The following is a 16,805-nucleotide window of genomic DNA, read 5'->3' as shown; positions in this document are numbered from 1 at the left end:
GAGACCATTCCCCTCCAGGGCACAGGAGTCCAGGCCCCCAGCCCCTCCTCCCTCAGACCCAGGAGTCTGGGCCCAGCCCCTCCTCCCTCAGACCTGGGAGTCCAGCCCCAGCCCCTCCTCCCTCAGACCCAGGGGTCCAGCCCCAGCCCCTCCTCCCTCAGACCCAGGAGTCCAGGCCCCCAGCCCCTCCTCCCTCACACCCAGGAGTCCAGGCCCCCAGCCCCTCCTCCCTCTGACCTGGGAGTCCAGGTCCCCAGCCCCTCCTCCCTCAAATCCACAAGTCTGGGCCCCCATTCCCCCCTTCCCTTGGATCCAGGACTCCAAGTCGTCAGCACCCCCATCTCTCAAAACCCTGGGGCCCAGGTCCCCAGCTCCCTCCCATCTCAGGATCCAGGGTTTGGCCCCTAATGTCATACCTGGGCCTCCAGAACCTCAGGGTCCCCTTTGGGGAAGAAACGCTTAATCCAATCTCGAACTTCACGTCGCCTGCCCCCTCCACTCCCTGGAGCCAGAGTGTCTTCCAGGATCTCTGCCAGGCAGTCTGCAGCTCCCCCAGACCCAGCCACCAGGAGGCAGGGGAGCTGAGCCTGTGTGGCATTCTCTATCCGCTACAGGATAAAGCGGGGAGTCAGGTCACGGAAGGCAGGTATTCACCCCACCTGGAGTCCAGACTTACAGACCCTCCTCCCCAAAGACTCAGGACCCAGGAGTCCAGACCCCTATACCTCCAGCATCTTCTCATCACCGTTGATCAGGAGGAGGAAGACAGGGATGTCAATTCCAGTCCCTGAGGAAAGAAGAGATCCGGGGGCTTGGTCATCTCCCATCAGCCTTTGCCAAGGATGGGAGAGAACTACATTTCCCAGGAGTCCCTGGGGCAAATGTTGGCTTCTGCCTAACCCTCCGTCCTGAGGTTTATGGGAATTGTCATGTCTTCGAGCACATTGGAGGGGCCAGATTTTGAAGACAGTAATGCCCCACTTCCCAAGGGAGGTAGCGGGCTGGGGGCCCGAGCTCCTGGGCTTCCAAATGAGGCAGGTATTTCTGGTGTGAGTCAATCCTGTAATTGATTAACCACCCGGGAACCAGGAGAGGATGAAAGTTCAAAGAGAAAATGAAGGAAATAAGGACTAAAAAGGACCATCCAAACACAATAAAGATATTTATCAAAGGCCAATAGCAAAAGGATATAAGATAGTTTTATACTAACTCTATTCCCATTAAAATAAGAAACAACAAAAAAAAAGAAACGTGACAACATTACTACTGTTCACACTCATCTGGGAGTTTTGACCTAATGTAATAAAGCAAGAAAATGAAATCATTGGAATGAAAACTGGTGTTTTTTTTTTAAGCTGGAAGAGACAAAGGTATCTATGTGAAGAAAACATGATTTATATTCTCAGAAAACTGGAGAGACTCCACTCAAAATAAATAAATATTAATAAAAAGAATTTGGTAAGAGGATTGACACAAGAAAAATATACAAAAATAAAAAATTTTTCTCCAAACTAGTAATAATATGTATCCCATTCATGTTTTGATAAAATATTTGGGACTTAATTCATCCAGAAAGGCATGAGATTTTTATGAAGAAATTGGATAAACTTTATTTAAGGACAAGGTCTGAATAAATGGAAAAACTAATACCATGTCGACCTGTTACAAAGTAACATAAATTCAATACAGTTTGGGGGAAGGGGGAGTAGGAGGAGTTTGGAGGTGTTTTTCTTTTTCTTTTTTTTTTTAATAGAATAAGATAATTTTAAAATTCATATGGAAAAATAAATACCAGAGAAGAGCCAAGAAATTTTTGAAAAAGGACAGTGAGGGAGAATGTTCCCTAATATATATTCAAACAGATTAAACTGCTGTAATCAAAACATAGTTTTGGCACAGGAATAGACAGAGAGGTAGAAGAGAAAAAGTTTCAGAAGCGGATTTTAACATATACAGGAACTCAATATATAAAAGTGGCACTTCAGGGCTGGCCCAGTGGCGCAACGGTTAAGTGCACACATTCCACTTTGGTGGCCCAGGGTTCACCGGTTCGGATCCTGGGTGCGGACATGGCACCACTTGGCAAGCCATGCTGTGGTAGGCGTCCCACATATAAAGTAGAGGAACATGAGCACGGATGTTAGTCAGGGCCAGTCTTCCTCAGAAAAAAGAGGGGTATTGGTGGCAGATGCTGGCTCAGGGCTAATCTTCCTCAAAAAAAAAAAAGTGGCACTTCAATTCAGCCAGAAAAAGATGGTTTATTTATTAAATAGTCATGAAGAAAACATGGCTTCCCATCTGGAAGAAAAGAAATGCAGATTCCCTACCTCAAAACATGTAAAAATCATTTCCAGATGGATTAATGGTCTAAACATAAGATATTAAAAAGAAGACCTACAGATAATATTTGTATAGTGTTGGAGTGGGATGGACTTTTCTAAAAAGACAGGAAACCGAGAGGCTCTAAAAGAAACAACAAAAATGTCTAACCTCTTAAAAATGGTAGAATTTTTACGGAAATAGCATAATTAAAGTATGTTTTAAAAATGTTACAATACATCTAACAGTCAAAGCATAGCTATCGACAGGAGACAAAGAATTCCCACAAAAAGATGAGAAAGAAATAACCCAACTCGAAAGTGTGCAAAGGATATCAATAGACAGTTCATAATCAAGGAAATCCGATTGGCTGACAAAATATAGGTTTATATCTTTTAACAGTGGCTGAATAAGTTAAAAAAATCAAATTGAAAGCGAGACGTCACTTTTCACCCATCAGATTGGCAAAAAAAAAAAAAACCTAAAGCAAGAATATCCAGAGCTGAGCCAGCTCTGATGGCCTCGTGGTTAAGATCATCGTCTCCACTTCGGCAGCGTGGGTTTGGATCCCAGGCAGAACCACACCACTTGTCTGTCAGTAGCCATGTTTTGGCAGCAGCTCACATGGAAGAACCAGAAGGACTTACAACTAGAATATACAATTACATACTGGGGCTTTGGGGAGGAAAAAAGAGAAGAAAAAAGAGGAAGACTGGCAACAGATGTTGGCTCAGAGAAAATCTTTCCCTGAAAAAAAAAGAAGAAGGAATTTTTTTTAAAAATGGTCAAGAATGAAAATGGGGAATCAGCATGAGAAATGTTTGCTTTCTAAAAGAAAAAAAAAAAGAATATCCAGACCTGGTTGAGACTAGGCAGAAAAGGAACCCTCACACATTCTTGATGGGCATGAAAATTGCTACAAATTTTTAGAAAGTTTTCTAGTACTATCTGTTAATACAGATACACAGCAATCTCACTGCGGGAATCTACTGTACATAATTTAAAACACCCGTATGTAATTACAGATGTCCACACAAAGATAGTTATTCAGCATTGTTTGTAGTGCCAAACGCTGGTAGAACTTTAAGTATCCATCAACTGAGAAAATTTTACATAACAGGTGCCACATCTGTTACCAAGGAATATGATGCAACTATTAGAAGGAGATGCAAGATAGAGAAGTTTGGACCTAAAGAGATGGTCATAGGGGCCAGCCCTGTGGCCGAGTGGTTAAGTTCCTACACTCCACTTCAGCAGCCCAGGGTTTTGCTGGTTCAGATCCTGGGCGCAGACATGGCACTGTTCATCAAGCCACGCTGAGGCAGCATCCCACATGCCACAGCTAAGAAGGACCCACAACTAAAAATATACAACTATGTACTGGGGGGCTTTGGGGAGAAAAAGGGGAAAAAAAAGAGATGGTCATAAGAAAGTGTAAGATGTATATGTATAATACAAAAAAGAAAGAAACACTATACAGGTGGAAATATAATTACATAGGATTTTATAAGCATAGAGAAAGGTACAAAAGGATAAACTCAAAACTATATAACACTGATTACCCCAGTAGAGGGGGTTGGAGCTGAGAAAGGAAGATCATTAACTTTTTCTTGATACATCTTCGTTTGTTTTGATTTGTTCCAATGAGCCTATATTAAAGCTGCCATAATACATTATGTTGAGTGAAAGAAGCTAGTCTCAAAAGGTCGTGTATTATATTATTCCATTTATAGGACCTTCCGGAAAAGAGAAAACTAGAGTGATGGAGAACAGATCAGTGACTGCCAGGGGTCGGGTACAAAAGGAATGCATTCATGGTAACTGGTCTGTGTCCTGATTGTGGAAATGCTCACATAGATCACTAAATGTGCGAAAACTCACAAAACCATACACTCCCAAAAGTTGGTTTTAGTGTATGATAATTTTAAAAATAAGATTAAAGTTGCCAAAAAGCTAAGTAAAGTTTAAGAATTAAGTGGACGCTTTTTTAAATACAGGAAATGTTTACAAAGAAGCAGCTTTTGTTTGAGTTGATTTTCTGCACGGCACATTTGTTTCTATTTTATCAGTTGCTGCCTTGTCTTGATTATTTCCTTGTTTTTACTTTCCCTAGATTTGATTTGCTGTTCTGTTGCTAGGTTTAAAAAAAAAAAAAACTTCAATCATTGACTTTTAGTCTTTCTTCTTTTCTTTTTTGATCTATGCATTTAAATCTACGAATTTCCCTCTAAGTATTGCATTAGCTGCATTCCAAAAGTGATGGTATGTCATATATTCGTTATCATTCGATTCAAAACATTTTCTAGCTTCTTTTTCTTTCTTCTTTGGCCCGTGGGTTATTTACAAACTACGACTCATGCAATGACGAATCTCACAGAAATAACATCGGATACAAGAAGCCAGATAAAACTGTGCTGAGGGCAGAATTCCATTTATATGAAGCAGAAACGTGGTCAGAACCATTCCATGCTGTTAGAAGAAGGATAGGGGTGACCCTTGGGTGCAGGAGGAGAAGGCTTCTGGAGGCTGGAAATAATCTATTTCTTGATCTGGGTGCTGGCTGCATAAGCGGGTTCAGCTTGTTAAAAACTCATCAAGCCATCCACTTTTGTGTATTTTAGACTTCGAGATAAAGATTTTTTTAAGACAGCAAATGTTGGACGAAGACGCTTGACCATAGGAAATTCCTTGCTGCAACCCCCAAATTTCGACCAGACGGGACCACTAGGATCCTGAGCTTTGGGTCGCGAGGGGAAGAAGCCACTCACCTCCCAAGCCCGTCTTCTGCTGGGCGATGTAGGACTCGAAGCGCAGGCGGAAGCGGTTCTCCCCACCCAGGCGGCCGTGGGTGCCGTCGTCCACCAGGAAGAAGGCCGAGTAGTTGTAGTCGAGGGGAAACTGGACCCCATCCTCAGGGTCGCCGTGCCACTGGTACCTTGCAGGGAACGACCCCTGGGGGACAAGTGGCCAGACCAGGGAGTCTTTCCATCAGGGCCGGGAGGACAGACCCCAGCCCCTCCTCCCTCAGACCTGGGAGTCTAGGCCCCCACTCCCTCTTCCCTCAGACCCTGGAGTCCGGGCCCCAGCCCCTCCTCCCTCAGACCCAGGAGTCCGGGCCCCAGCCCCTCCTCCCTCAGACCCAGGGGTCCAGGCCCCAGCCTCTCCTCCCTCAGACCCAGGAGTCCGGGACCCCAGCCCCTCCTCCCTCAGACCCTGGAGTCCAGGCCCCCAGCCCCTCCTCCCTCAGACCCAGGAGTCCAGCCCCCAGCCCCTCCTCCCTCAGACCCAGGGGTCCATCCCCCAGCCCCTCCTCCCTCAGACCCAGGAGTCCAGGCCCCCAGCCCCTCCTCCCTCAGACCCGGAAGTCCATCCCCCTGCCCCGCCTCCCCCACACCCGGGAGTCCGGGTCCCCAGCCCCGCCTTTTCCAAGATCCTGAGTCCAACCTTGGGGTTGACGAGGTTCTCTCTATTCCGAACCACACCCCAGGGGGCCACGCCCATGGCCACCACCTTGCTGTCCCCAGTACTGGCTGTCTGGTGGTCCCGCACAGCCACACCAACATGCCGGCCAATGCCTGTGTGCAGCCCCCCGGTGACAATCCAGGCCCCTACACAGAGACACAGAGAGTGATGGTGAGGTCCAAAGACACACAGGTATGTAGACACAGAGAGAGAGAGAGAGAAAGAGAGAGAATAGAGAGTGAGACAAAAACCCACACACAGAGATGGTGGGGAGACAGCATCCCAGAGAACTGGGGGAGATGAGCAGTCAGCCCCAGCCCAGGAGGCCTCAGCCCCCGCCCACCCTCAGTCACCTGTGCTCTGGGCAGCCCGCACCAGCCCGCGTCGCAGCAGGTCCTGCAGCCAGGTCTGGAGGGTGGGGCCCACCGATCCCCCCAACACTGACACCACCAGGTTCGGGACCCGGAAGCCCCATGTGCGAGTGACCAGACTATAAATTGTAGCTGGATCCGTTCGGTCAGACAGCCGGAGGAACTGTGGACACACAGGAGGAGGGGACACAGGGAGGAGGACAGAGACACAGAAAGGGACAGAGACAGAGAGAGAAGGACAGAGATCCAGAGAGAGAGGGACAGAGACCCACAGAGAGGGGGACAGAGACCCAGAGAGAGGGAGACAGAGACCCAGAGAGAGAGGGACAGAGACCCAGAGAGAGGGGGACAGAGACCCAGAGAGAGGTGAAGACAGAGATGGGCAAATGGGGAGGCACAGCAGTCAGCTGGGGCACCCCCAGACCCTGGCTCTGGGAGCCCCTGAGGCGTGCCACCCCGCTGGTCCACCCTGGCCCTGCCCACACATGCAGGCCTCACATTGCTGGCCTTGCGGCCGGCGCCCTGGAAGTCCAGGTCCCCGTAGGCATCGGTGGGCTTTTCCGTGGTGTGCAAGTCACTGTCCCACACAGTCACCACAGCTGCCCCAAAAGCATCCTCCACAGCCACTGACGGGTGGGCACTCCGGGGACGCCCACACTGGCACAAGGTCCCCCTGAGGGGGAAGAGGGAGGGGGAGCATGAACCCCAGGGTTGTCCCCACCGACCCCCAGAATCCCGTACAAGTCTCCATATTTCTGCATGCCCCCAGAGGCAGTCACAGTCCAAGCTGCCCCTGGCATTGCCCCTCCTTGGCTCCGACCAGCCTGAGGGACAGACTGGCGCGGGAGGGCAGCCACAGTCACAGTGCCCACCAGAAGGACACCGCTGTGGCCCACCCTCGCTGTTGCCTGCAGGGCCCAAAATGGAGCAGTGCAGGGGGTGGGGGAGGGGGGTCCCCGCTGCCCCTAGTCGAAACAGATGATATTCCCCACAAAAAGGAAAATCCAGAGAGTGGTTCAGAAAGTGCACACGCGCAAGTGGCTGTGCTGTGTGACTTTGGGCAAGTGGCTTCACCTCTCTAAGACTAAATTTCCTCCTCAAACGGAAAGACAGTAAGAACACAGCCTACTCCATGGAACTATGAGGAGCCAATGAAATCACGCAATATTCCTGAAATGAGAACTGCATACCAGACCCAGTGGGAGAGCGGCCTCTGCAGAACTGCACACAGAGCTTTAAATAACCGTGAGTAACACAGCGAGAAAGTCATTCCTTTCTCAGCTCTGATTATAGTCAAGGAGAGAGGCTCCGCCGGTGCTGGAATATCTCTAAGGGCAAACCCATCGCTACTCTTTGACAGAGAAGAGCTGGCCTCAGCCTCAGAAAATGGGGCTGGCAATAGCATCTAGCCAGAAGGTACATACCTTCCTTTGCTTTGCATTGTAATTGTCTTTGATGGCTTGGTTTTTTTTTTTTTTCTTTTTGTGGCAAATGGAACAGATTTTCCATTTATGGTGATTACATGTGAAACTTTTTTTCCCCCTAAAAAAATGTACAAGTATCCTTGCCATCCAAATGGGATTGGCACCTGAGTCTTAAAGAGCAAGTGACATGAGTTTGGGGAATGAGGGGTTTATTTGAAAACGTATCTAGATCTCCTTGGTCCCTAATTCTGGAAAGGATTCAGATATCGGGGGAGACCTGCCCGCAATTACGTAAACAGAGTGAGCTGTGAGTGAAGGGCCAGTTTTGTGGAAAGAATAGCACAGGTGGTACATGGATTTGGCAGAAGTTGTCAAGACACTAACAGAATGGCCAACCACAATGAGGGACACACCCCTCCTTTCTGAGTCTACCTCCAGGGTCCTGTCATGCCTCAGTTTACCCACTTGATCCTTTCACCCATCTCAATCCCATCCCTGGACCCCCTCGGTCCCTTCCATCTACTTCCCACTAGCCTTGCCTGGCCAAACTCCTTCATGGAATGTTCTAGAACCTGTGCTGTCCAATACAGTTGCCCCTAGCCACATGGGAGTCTTTATATCCAAATAAATTAAAATTCAATACAATTAAAAATTCAGTTCCTCAGTCACTCAGGCCAGATTTCACGTGCTCGGGAGCCACACGTGGCCAGTGGCTGCCATATTGGACATGGATATAGAACATTGCCACCATCGCAGAAAGTTCTGGTGGACAGCACTGGCAGACTCCCCCTCTGCATTCCTCACGTCCTACCCTCCCCTTCCTCAGTGCGGCCACCCAAACTGAAATTGTTCTCTGTAAGATCCGTGATTACCTGCGTGTCCCCAAATACAATGGCCTGTATTGAGGTCTCATTTGACTTTATCACAAAGCAGCTGGTCACAGCTAGAGGGCTCCAATTCCAGAAAACCTCCTCCTTGGCAGGGGACACCTGCGCCCCATCCCTGGTGCTCTGTGCCCACCTTATCTGTGCCTTTCTCTTCCTCTGTCTCCCTTGAGTACAGGTGTTCCTGGGAGCAAGGCCCACCAGCTTCCCTACACGGGTCTCAAAATCGATGCCTCCAGGGGCCAGGCAAGTCATTAACAGAAAGAAGCTCCAGACAAGTGGATGTGTCACCATCCATGTGACACCATCATGTCAGGCAGGTATGTTTGTCTTGAGGCATTCAGAGACAGGTTGTTAAAACTGCTCTTCTATGCAAAAACATTGGGCCACAGAACTGCCAGTTTGCAACCTCCCTGACTTCTCACATTTTTTCCCCTGTGGCGTATCCCCTCCTTCCCCAGTTTCTTTGCCATCTACGGCTAAGACTTCTCAAGTCTCAGATCTTTCCCTGAATCCCAGACCCAGGTCTGCAACGCCCCCAGTTCCCCCCAGGCCCCTCCTGTGCACGAAGTCCCACTCTGAGCTCGGCGACATATGCCAAGCCTGCTCATCCTTCTGGGTTCTCACATCTCGGGGACAACCTCACTGTCTCCCAGACCCCAAACCAGATACCATCCTCCTTCCTTCCCCCGTCACTCTCTAAATCCATCACTCCTGCCCTTGCCCCTCCTCTCTGTGTCCCCCAGTCCTGGCCTGACTCAGGCCTCTTCCTCTCCCACCCGGACCCTCGCCCAGCCTCTTCCCTGGCTTCCTGAACTCCTATTCATCCTCATACAGCCCTTAGAGAGCCTTTCCACACCCAGAGTTGACCCTGCCCTTCCTGTGGCTCCCCAGTGCCCCAGCACAAGGTCCCAGCCCCGCAGGGTGGCATTTGAGGCCCTGCCCTCGTCTGTGGCCTCCTCTCTCGCGACAGCGCTCCTTGCTCCCTGAACTCTGCTCCATTTTCAAGCCACACCACATTGCCAATTTGCACATGATCTTCCTGCCCCTGGGATCACTGTCCACACTCCTCTCTAGCCCACCTTCAACTGTCAAGCTCCAACTTGTCCTTCAAATGTCACCTCACGGGCCCATCCTCCTCCAGAAGCCATTAGTGACACCCCGTGACCCCTCCCCAGTCTTAGCCAGATGCCTCCTCTCTGCACCCCTGGGGTCCAGTGGCGCATCCGTTGCAGTTCCCATCCCCTTGCCTTACAATCGTCCGCCTCCCGCCAGACAAGAGGTCCCTAAGCTTTCTTGACCACACTTCCAGGGACAAAAAGGTTTTGGGCACTCGCCGGCAGCAATGTATATCTGTTTATCTACACGATTGCAAGCCACACTGCACTAATATGTTTCTAACAAAACACACACTAAATTAGGAATGTTGACATTTCCTACACCCTAAAGATTGTCTTAAGAACAACTAGAGGGACCGGCCCCGTGGCTGAGTGGTTAAGTTCGCGTGCTCCGCTGCGGCGGCCCAGGGTTTCGCCGGTTCGAATCCTGGGTATGGACATGGCACCGCTCATCAGGCCATGCTGAGGCAGCGTCCCACATGCCACAGCTAGAAGGACCCACATCTAAAAATATACAACTATGTATTCGGGGGGCTTTGGGAGAAAAAGGAAAAATAAAATCTTTAAAAAAGAACTAGAAACTCAGAACCATCGGGAGACCTTCGCTGAAGGCAGGGAGCTCCTTAAGGGGGCAAATACCCGACTGACTCACTCGGTGTCCCCAGCCATCCAGCACAAACAACGGGGCCTGTCCACAGTCGTAACTGCTACCCCAGAGTGAGAATTGCTGATATTTTCCAGGGCTTACTATGTGCTGGGCATTGTTCCATAAATATCACAAGCATTAACTTGTTTCATTCTCCCAATAATCCCTGGAGACAGGGCCTGTTTTTATGCCCAGATGAGGCCCAGAGAGGTGAAACGGTTTGCGCAAAGCCACACAGCACGTGTCCCAGGGGAGATCTGAACTTTGGTCGGGCTTGTGCTCCTGAAAATTATGCCCCCTCGGGAGCGCTCGGTGAAGTTTCCTGGATGAATGAATGAATGAATGCAACAGAAACACCCAAAAGAAAAAGAGAAAGTGGCACAAGGAGACAAAGACGCATAGGAGAGACACGGGGAAGGAAAGAACAGAACCGAGTCCCGGACCCTTAACACTGAACCTGAACGAGAGAATGGGAACTTGGAAGTGTCTGCACAGACCCAAACCCGCCCGAGGGAGAGGACCACCAGGGAACGCCCTTGGGAGTGTCCGCAGAGACTGGCATGGGGGAGGGGCCGAAGGGCGGGGTCTGAGGTGGGCGGGGCTAGCGGGCCGGGGACACTCAGGGGTCGGTCCCGGGGCGAACTCCTCACCCCGGGTCTGTGGAGTCAACGATGAACGTCGTGCACGTCTTCTTTCTGAAGATCTTGGGGATCCAGCTCTGGGGCCAGGAACAAGGGGTGGGAATGGGGGGCTCCCATTCAGTCCTATGGGGCACGGAGGCACCCACCCCGCGCCCCGCCCTGGGACCCAGGAATCTGGGACCCAGCGCCCTCCTCCCCCAGACTCAGGAGTCTCGACCCCCTCCCAGCTCCCTTCCTACCCCTCCACAAAGACCCAGGAGTCCGGGCCCCCCCACCCTCCTTCATCTGACCCAAGAATCTGGGTGTCCAGCGCCCTCCTCTCTGGGAACGAGGAGACCAGGCCCCCAGCTCCCTGTTCCCTCCGTCCCGGGGGTCCAGTTGCTGTACCTGTTCCTTCTCTGAGCCCACCATGCTGCCGCAGCCGCCGCAACCTATCCGGTTCCTTACATCCCGTCTATGAACCCGGGTTCCAGACCCGCCCCGGACAAACCGGATCCGCCACTTTCCAGCCCTGCCTGGGGCGGGGCAAAGTCTGGGGGGGGCGGGAGTCTCGGAGACACGCAGAGCGGGAGGCGGGGCAGAGGGCCGGACGGGACTTCGAGACAGAGACCCAGAGAGAGGGGGACGGGGACCCAGAGAGAGGGGGACGGGGACCCAGAGAGAGGGGGACGGGGACCCAGAGAGAGGGGTGATGGGGACCCAGAGAGAGGGGTGATGGGGACCCAGAGAGAGGGGGACAGGGACCCAGAGAGAGGGACAGGGACCCAGAGAGAGGGTGTGATGGGGACCCAGAGAGAGGGGGACAGGGACCCAGAGATATGGAGATGGAGACCCAGGGAGAGGGGGACAGACCTAGAGGAGGAGAGCACACAAAAGCTTAGGTGAGAAGCAGAGAATCAGAAAGAGAGGCCCAGAGATCCAGAGGAGAGAGGTACATTGACCAAAAGAGAGAGAAAGACTTAGATGAAGTGCAGAGACTCAGAGGTGGGGACAGAGACCCAGAGACAGAGGGACAGCTCCCCAGGGGGATGACAGAGATGGGGGAAGGTGGCACATTGACCCTAGATGGGGGCACAAAGACTTAGGTAGGAGGCAGAGAATTAGAAAGAGGAGGGAACAGAGATTTGGGGGGTGGTATACTGACCAGAGAGAGAGAAAGAAACAAAGACTTGGGTGAGGGGCAGACACTCAGAGTGAGAAGGGGAGAGGGGATGGGGACCCTGAGAGAGTGGGTGAAGGAACCACGAGAGAGAGAGACCCGTAAAGAGGGATGGGGACACAAGAGCAAGGGCGACAGTGACAGGATGAGGAGTGGGAGATAGTGACAACAGGCAGCCAGGGCCACATGTGTCCTGCTGGCTCTCTCTGACAGGGACAGCTGCGGCCACTGGGTAACCTGAGCCCCCCACCCTCCTTGCTGTATTTATAGCCCTGGCCTGGCCGGGTCCCCTGCCCTGGGATCTGAGTTCCAGGGACAGGAGGTCATGAGTACCGGGGCTGGGAGCAGCGTTCCTTTCCCCACCTCCAGGGCCTCCATACTGGCATCCATTCTCTCAGCAATGGGTCCCATTCTGGCCGGAAACTCTGGCCCCAAATCTAATCCCAATCCTTCCATGTCAGGGGTCTCTCCCTCAGAGGGTCCCCCCTGACACCCCAGGTGCCTCAGGCTGCCCCAACTTGGCCAGCTAGAAGTCTAGGTGTTGTCTTTGCAGCTGCCAGACATGAACTTGTTGGCGGTCTAAAGTTAAGTCCCTTGGTCCTCCTCTCCTGGCCAAGGAGACCCCTTCACACACCCCCTCCCCAGCAGGGGGGAGGGGCAGGCGGGGACTGGCCCAGAATAACTCAGGGCTCAGAGTAAATTTAGCCACAGAGAGGGGCGGGGAGAGACCCTATTGGCTGGGAAGTGGGAGGGAGGGCCTGAGAGGGGGGTCAGGGGGCTCCTGACTCTGCCTCAGAGGGCTGTCCAGAGCCTGGCAGTGAGGGCCAGGGGAAGGCAGACAGGCAGAGGTGGTGAGAGACACAGCAAAGGAAAGCCACGGAAAGAGAGAAAGAGGAGGACCCCAAAAGGGACAAGGACCCCAACATTCATCCACGCAGCCGCAGCAGCAGCTGGAGCCAGCCCTGGGAGAAGCTCTGCTCCCTGTTGGTCCCCATGGGCCACCGTGTGCCATGGCTGCACACCTCTCTCCTCTGGGCTGCCGTGGCCAGCCTGCTCCTCCCCCCTGCCATGACCCAGCAGCTGAGAGGGGCTGGGCCGGGCCCCAGCAACTGGGACGACCATGCAGGAGTCTCAGGGCCCTCAGAGGACGGGTCTGCTGAGTTTGGCCATCCCATCCACAGCCAGAGAGGCCATGGACATGAGAACAAGGATGTTTCCAAAGAGAGTGGGCATCAATTCCAGAGCCACAGAGACCACAAAGAAGCGGATGAATATGTCTCCAGGGAACACGGTCACCGAGTCCAAGGCCACAGGTACCAAGGCGATGAGGCTGGGGATGAGAATGTCTCTGAGGAGGAGGTCTTCACAGAGCATGCTCAGCAGGCCCATGGGCACAGAGACCATGGGAACAAAGACCTGGATGATTCGGCCGAGCATGGGCACCACTTCCCCAGCCACAGGAGTCATGGCCACCAAGATGAGGATGAGGACGAAGTTGTGTCCAGTGAGCGTCATCATCGTATCATCAGGCATGTACACCAAGGCCACAGAGGAGAAGAGGATGATGGGGAAGATGAGGAGGAGGGGGGTGTCTCCACTGAGTACGGACACCAGGCCCACAGACACCAAGGCCACGGGAAGGAAGAGGATGAAGATGCCTCAGATGAACATCACCATCATGTCCCTGGCCACAGACACCAAGGCCAGGAAGGAGAAGAAGAAGATGATGAAGATGATGATGATGATGATGATGATGATGATGACGTCGCTACTGAGTACAGACGCCAGGCCCACAGGCACCAAGGCCATGGGAAGGAAGAGGATGAAGATGCCTCAGATGAACATCACCATCATGTCCCTGGCCACAGACACCAAGGCCAGGAAGGAGAAGAAGAAGATGATGATGAAGATGATGATGATGATGATGACGTCGCTACTGAGTACAGACGCCAGGCCCACAGGTACCAAGGCCATGGGAAGGAAGAGGATGAAGATGCCTCAGATGAACATCACCATCATGTCCCCAGCCATGGGCACCGAGACCATGGAGATGAGGAAGATGAGGATGAGTCCACTGAACATTGGCACAAAGTTGCCAGACATACCCACCATGGCCTTGGAGATGAGGACGAGGAGGAAGAGGAGGAGATCACAGTCAAGTTCAGCCACCATGTTGCGAGCCACCAACCCGAAGGCCACAAGAGCTCTGAGGAAGAGGACTTCCCAGATGAGTATGAAACAGCAGTCCCTGGCCATCACCACCACGGAGTCCCCAAGGAGGAAGATGAGGACATTTCTGCCAAGCTTGGCCACCAGGCTCCCAGCCATGGGCAAGAAGGCCACAGAGATGAAGGGACTGGCCACAGAGGGTCCATCAAAGAGGAAAGTAGCCACCAGCCCCCAGGGCACACGGGGGTCAAGGATAGAAGCCATTTCAGGGGCGGAGACTCTGAGGAGGAAGAGGAAGAGGAGAAGGAAGAGGACCACAGCTCCCAGGAGGAAGATGATGAAGGCTTAGAGCTGGGAGAAGGCACCCATCATGGCAGCCTGGGTCAGGAGGATGAGGAAGAGGAAGAGGAAGGTCATGGTGTCAGCCTGAGCCAGGAGGAGGAGGAGGAGGAGGAGAGGAGGGGAGAGAGGGCTGAGCTTCGGGCTCCACTGAGCCAAGAGCACCGGGAGGAAGAAGACGAGGAAGATGAGCTCCCCTTCACCATCATCCCCAACCCACGGGCCAGGAAGGAGGTGGCTGGAGGTGCCTCCAGTGAGGAGAGTGAGGAAGACACTGGTAAGCCATCTGGCTGGGGGGGGGGGGCGGGGGGGGGCAGAGTCAGCCTGGGTCACTGCTGCCCTCCTGTCCCCACAGGTCCACAGGATGCCCAGGAGTACGGGAACTACCAGCCAGGGTCCCTGTGTGGCTACTGCACCTTCTGCAATGTACGTCCCTAGCCCAGATCCATCTACCAACCAGTCCCTGGAATCTGGCCCAGGGCTCAGGGGTACCTTAGGGGACGCTGAGTAAAGGAGGGGCAGGGGCAGTTCTGAGGGAACAAAGATACTTCTGGGGCAATGTGGGGGACAGACTGGAGGCCAGGAGACCAGGGAGGAGGGTGGGGCAATGATCCAGGAAAGAGACAGTGAGGCCTGAGCTGCACCTGCGGATGTGGGGACCAAGAGGAGGGTCCGTGGCAGAGTCGGGGGCATGTGGGACAGGACTGGGGACTGAAAGGCTGTGGGGAGAATAGGAGATAGGGGGTGAAGAGAGCGCAGGTCCAGCCCACAGTGACAGGGGACATAGGGTCACCCTGCAATAGGGAAATGAGGGAGGAGGAAAGCGGGTTTGGGGGAAGATCCTGAAGTCAGTGTTGGAGGTACGAGGATGAGGAGTTGGGGAATTTTCCAGGGGGCGGGGCAGTCGACTAGCAGGAGGGATTAGGGTTTCCACCTAATCAGCCCCCTCCGGTCCCCAGCGGTGCACGGAATGTGAGAACTGTCACTGCGACGAGGAGAACATGGGAGAGCACTGTGACCAGTGCCAGGTGAGACTTCCCCCGACGCCAGGCTCCACCAGGCCCCAGGATGTCCCAGAACCATCGGAACATCCCTGGTCCCAAAGCCTGGCCTCTGCCCTCACCGCTGATGCAGCCCTGACTCCACAGCCCATCCTGCCCCTGACCTGACCCTCCACCTCTGGCCGCTGTACAGCCGCCGCCTCCCTCCCGACTCCGCCCCTAACCCCATCCCAGCGCTCACTCTCTCCCCATCCCCGCCCCCAGCACTGCCAGTTCTGCTACCTCTGCCCGCTGGTCTGCGAAACGGTCTGCAGTCCAGGTGAGCGTGGGCGGGGCCCAGAGAGGCCAACCCTGGCGGGGGCGGAGCCAAGTCGGAGGGGCGGGCCCATAAGGCTTGGGGCGGGGCTAAGCGGGGAGGCGTGGCCAGAGCTGAGTCTATGGGTGGAGCAGGGCCAGCACGGAGGGGCAGGGTCTGGACGCAGGGAAGGATGGGCATGGATTCCGAAGCCTAAGAGGCAAGAGTGGGTGGAGGGTTGAGGGGTGCGCCTAGAACCCAGTGGGCAGGGTCAGAGCAAGCAGAATACTGGAGAATGGGGACACCCAGAGCAAGGAGGAAGGAGAGGGGCTTTCAAAGGAGTTCCAATAGAAGGAATCTAGTTTGTAGAAGGAATTAGGAAAAAGGGGGCAGAGCTAGTCCTGATCCCGGACTGAGTGAAAAGCGGCCCCCTAATTTCGCCCGTGGAGGATCCCTAAAGCCTCTTCTCTCCTCTGTCCCACAGGAAGCTACGTCGACTATTTCTCCTCGTCCCTGTACCAGTAAGTGGGGGGGGGGGGGGGGGAGGACTTTAAGGGCCCTGTTTAGAGTGGCGCTATCCCACCATGAGTTATTGGAGCACCCTGGGACTCCATTTCCCTGTCGGTGAAATGAGCAAGTTAACGATCTGTAAGCGCCCTGGGGTGAGCTTCGGACAGAGACTGACCTTTGCGTCCTTCTCTCCAGAGCCCTGGCGGACATGCTGGAAACTCCGGAACCCTGACCTGGCCGCGTGGCTGCGCGCAGACATACCTCCCCAGCCCTCCAAACCCCCTTCACGAGCCATATTTATTTCTCTGAATAAACGTGCTTCCCTAAAGCCACACTGTCAGGTGTGGGGTCTGGATAGTCAGGGCACCGGGGAACGCGGGTGGGGACTGGGGACTTGAACTCGTGGGTCTGAGGGAGGCAGAGCCTGGTCCCCGAGGTGGTTGGTTTGCTTTCCTAGGGTCCTGACA

At 53.3% G+C, this 16,805-nt stretch overlaps 2 protein-coding genes across 4 annotated transcripts in view; one reads left to right on the top strand and one right to left on the bottom strand.

The window, feature by feature from the left end:
• Positions 1-11,409, bottom strand: part of TRPM4 (transient receptor potential cation channel subfamily M member 4) — a 40,779-nt gene extending 29,370 nt beyond the window's left edge. Inside the window, exons 1-8 of one of the 3 annotated variants that reach the window (XM_044759651.2) lie at positions 11,253-11,409; positions 10,875-10,942; positions 6,651-6,825; positions 6,135-6,315; positions 5,764-5,927; positions 5,088-5,271; positions 726-787; positions 417-608 (exon numbers count right to left, since the gene is read on the bottom strand). In XM_044759651.2, coding sequence (XP_044615586.1) covers positions 417-608; positions 726-787; positions 5,088-5,271; positions 5,764-5,927; positions 6,135-6,315; positions 6,651-6,825; positions 10,875-10,942; positions 11,253-11,276 — 1,050 coding nt within the window. In that variant the 5' untranslated portion in view covers positions 11,277-11,409. Of the gene's footprint in view, positions 1-416; positions 609-725; positions 788-5,087; positions 5,272-5,763; positions 5,928-6,134; positions 6,316-6,650; positions 6,826-10,874; positions 10,943-11,252 lie in introns of those variants that run through there. The other 2 variants (XM_070499500.1, XM_070499499.1) reach the window with 2 other exon arrangements.
• Positions 11,410-12,772: 1,363 nt separating this feature from the next.
• On the top strand, positions 12,773-16,672 carry HRC (histidine rich calcium binding protein). Its single transcript, XM_044759656.2, has 6 exons — positions 12,773-14,809; positions 14,888-14,958; positions 15,492-15,560; positions 15,798-15,852; positions 16,313-16,349; positions 16,534-16,672. The coding sequence occupies exons 1-6, from the start codon at positions 13,018-13,020 to the stop codon at positions 16,568-16,570; spliced, it is 2,061 nt and encodes a 686-aa protein (XP_044615591.2). The 5' UTR covers positions 12,773-13,017; the 3' UTR covers positions 16,571-16,672.
• The last annotated feature ends 133 nt before the right edge of the window (positions 16,673-16,805 follow it).

Source organism: Equus asinus, chromosome 26 (genome assembly GCF_041296235.1).
Source record: "Equus asinus isolate D_3611 breed Donkey chromosome 26, EquAss-T2T_v2, whole genome shotgun sequence".
In the NCBI taxonomy this organism is placed as follows: domain Eukaryota; kingdom Metazoa; phylum Chordata; class Mammalia; order Perissodactyla; family Equidae; genus Equus; species Equus asinus.
The sequence above is the reverse complement of the archived record's forward strand: the minus strand, read 5'-3'. Positions and strand labels throughout refer to the sequence as shown.

Coding starts and splice junctions, on each gene's coding strand:
- HRC (XM_044759656.2), top strand. CDS start 13,018: ATGGGCCACCGTGTGCCATGGCTGCACACCTCTCTCCTCTGGGCTGCC. Junction 15,853..16,312: donor CGAAACGGTCTGCAGTCCAG/GTGAGCGTGGGC, acceptor TCTGTCCCACAG/GAAGCTACGTCGACTATTTC. Junction 16,350..16,533: donor TTCTCCTCGTCCCTGTACCA/GTAAGTGGGGGG, acceptor CCTTCTCTCCAG/AGCCCTGGCGGACATGCTGG.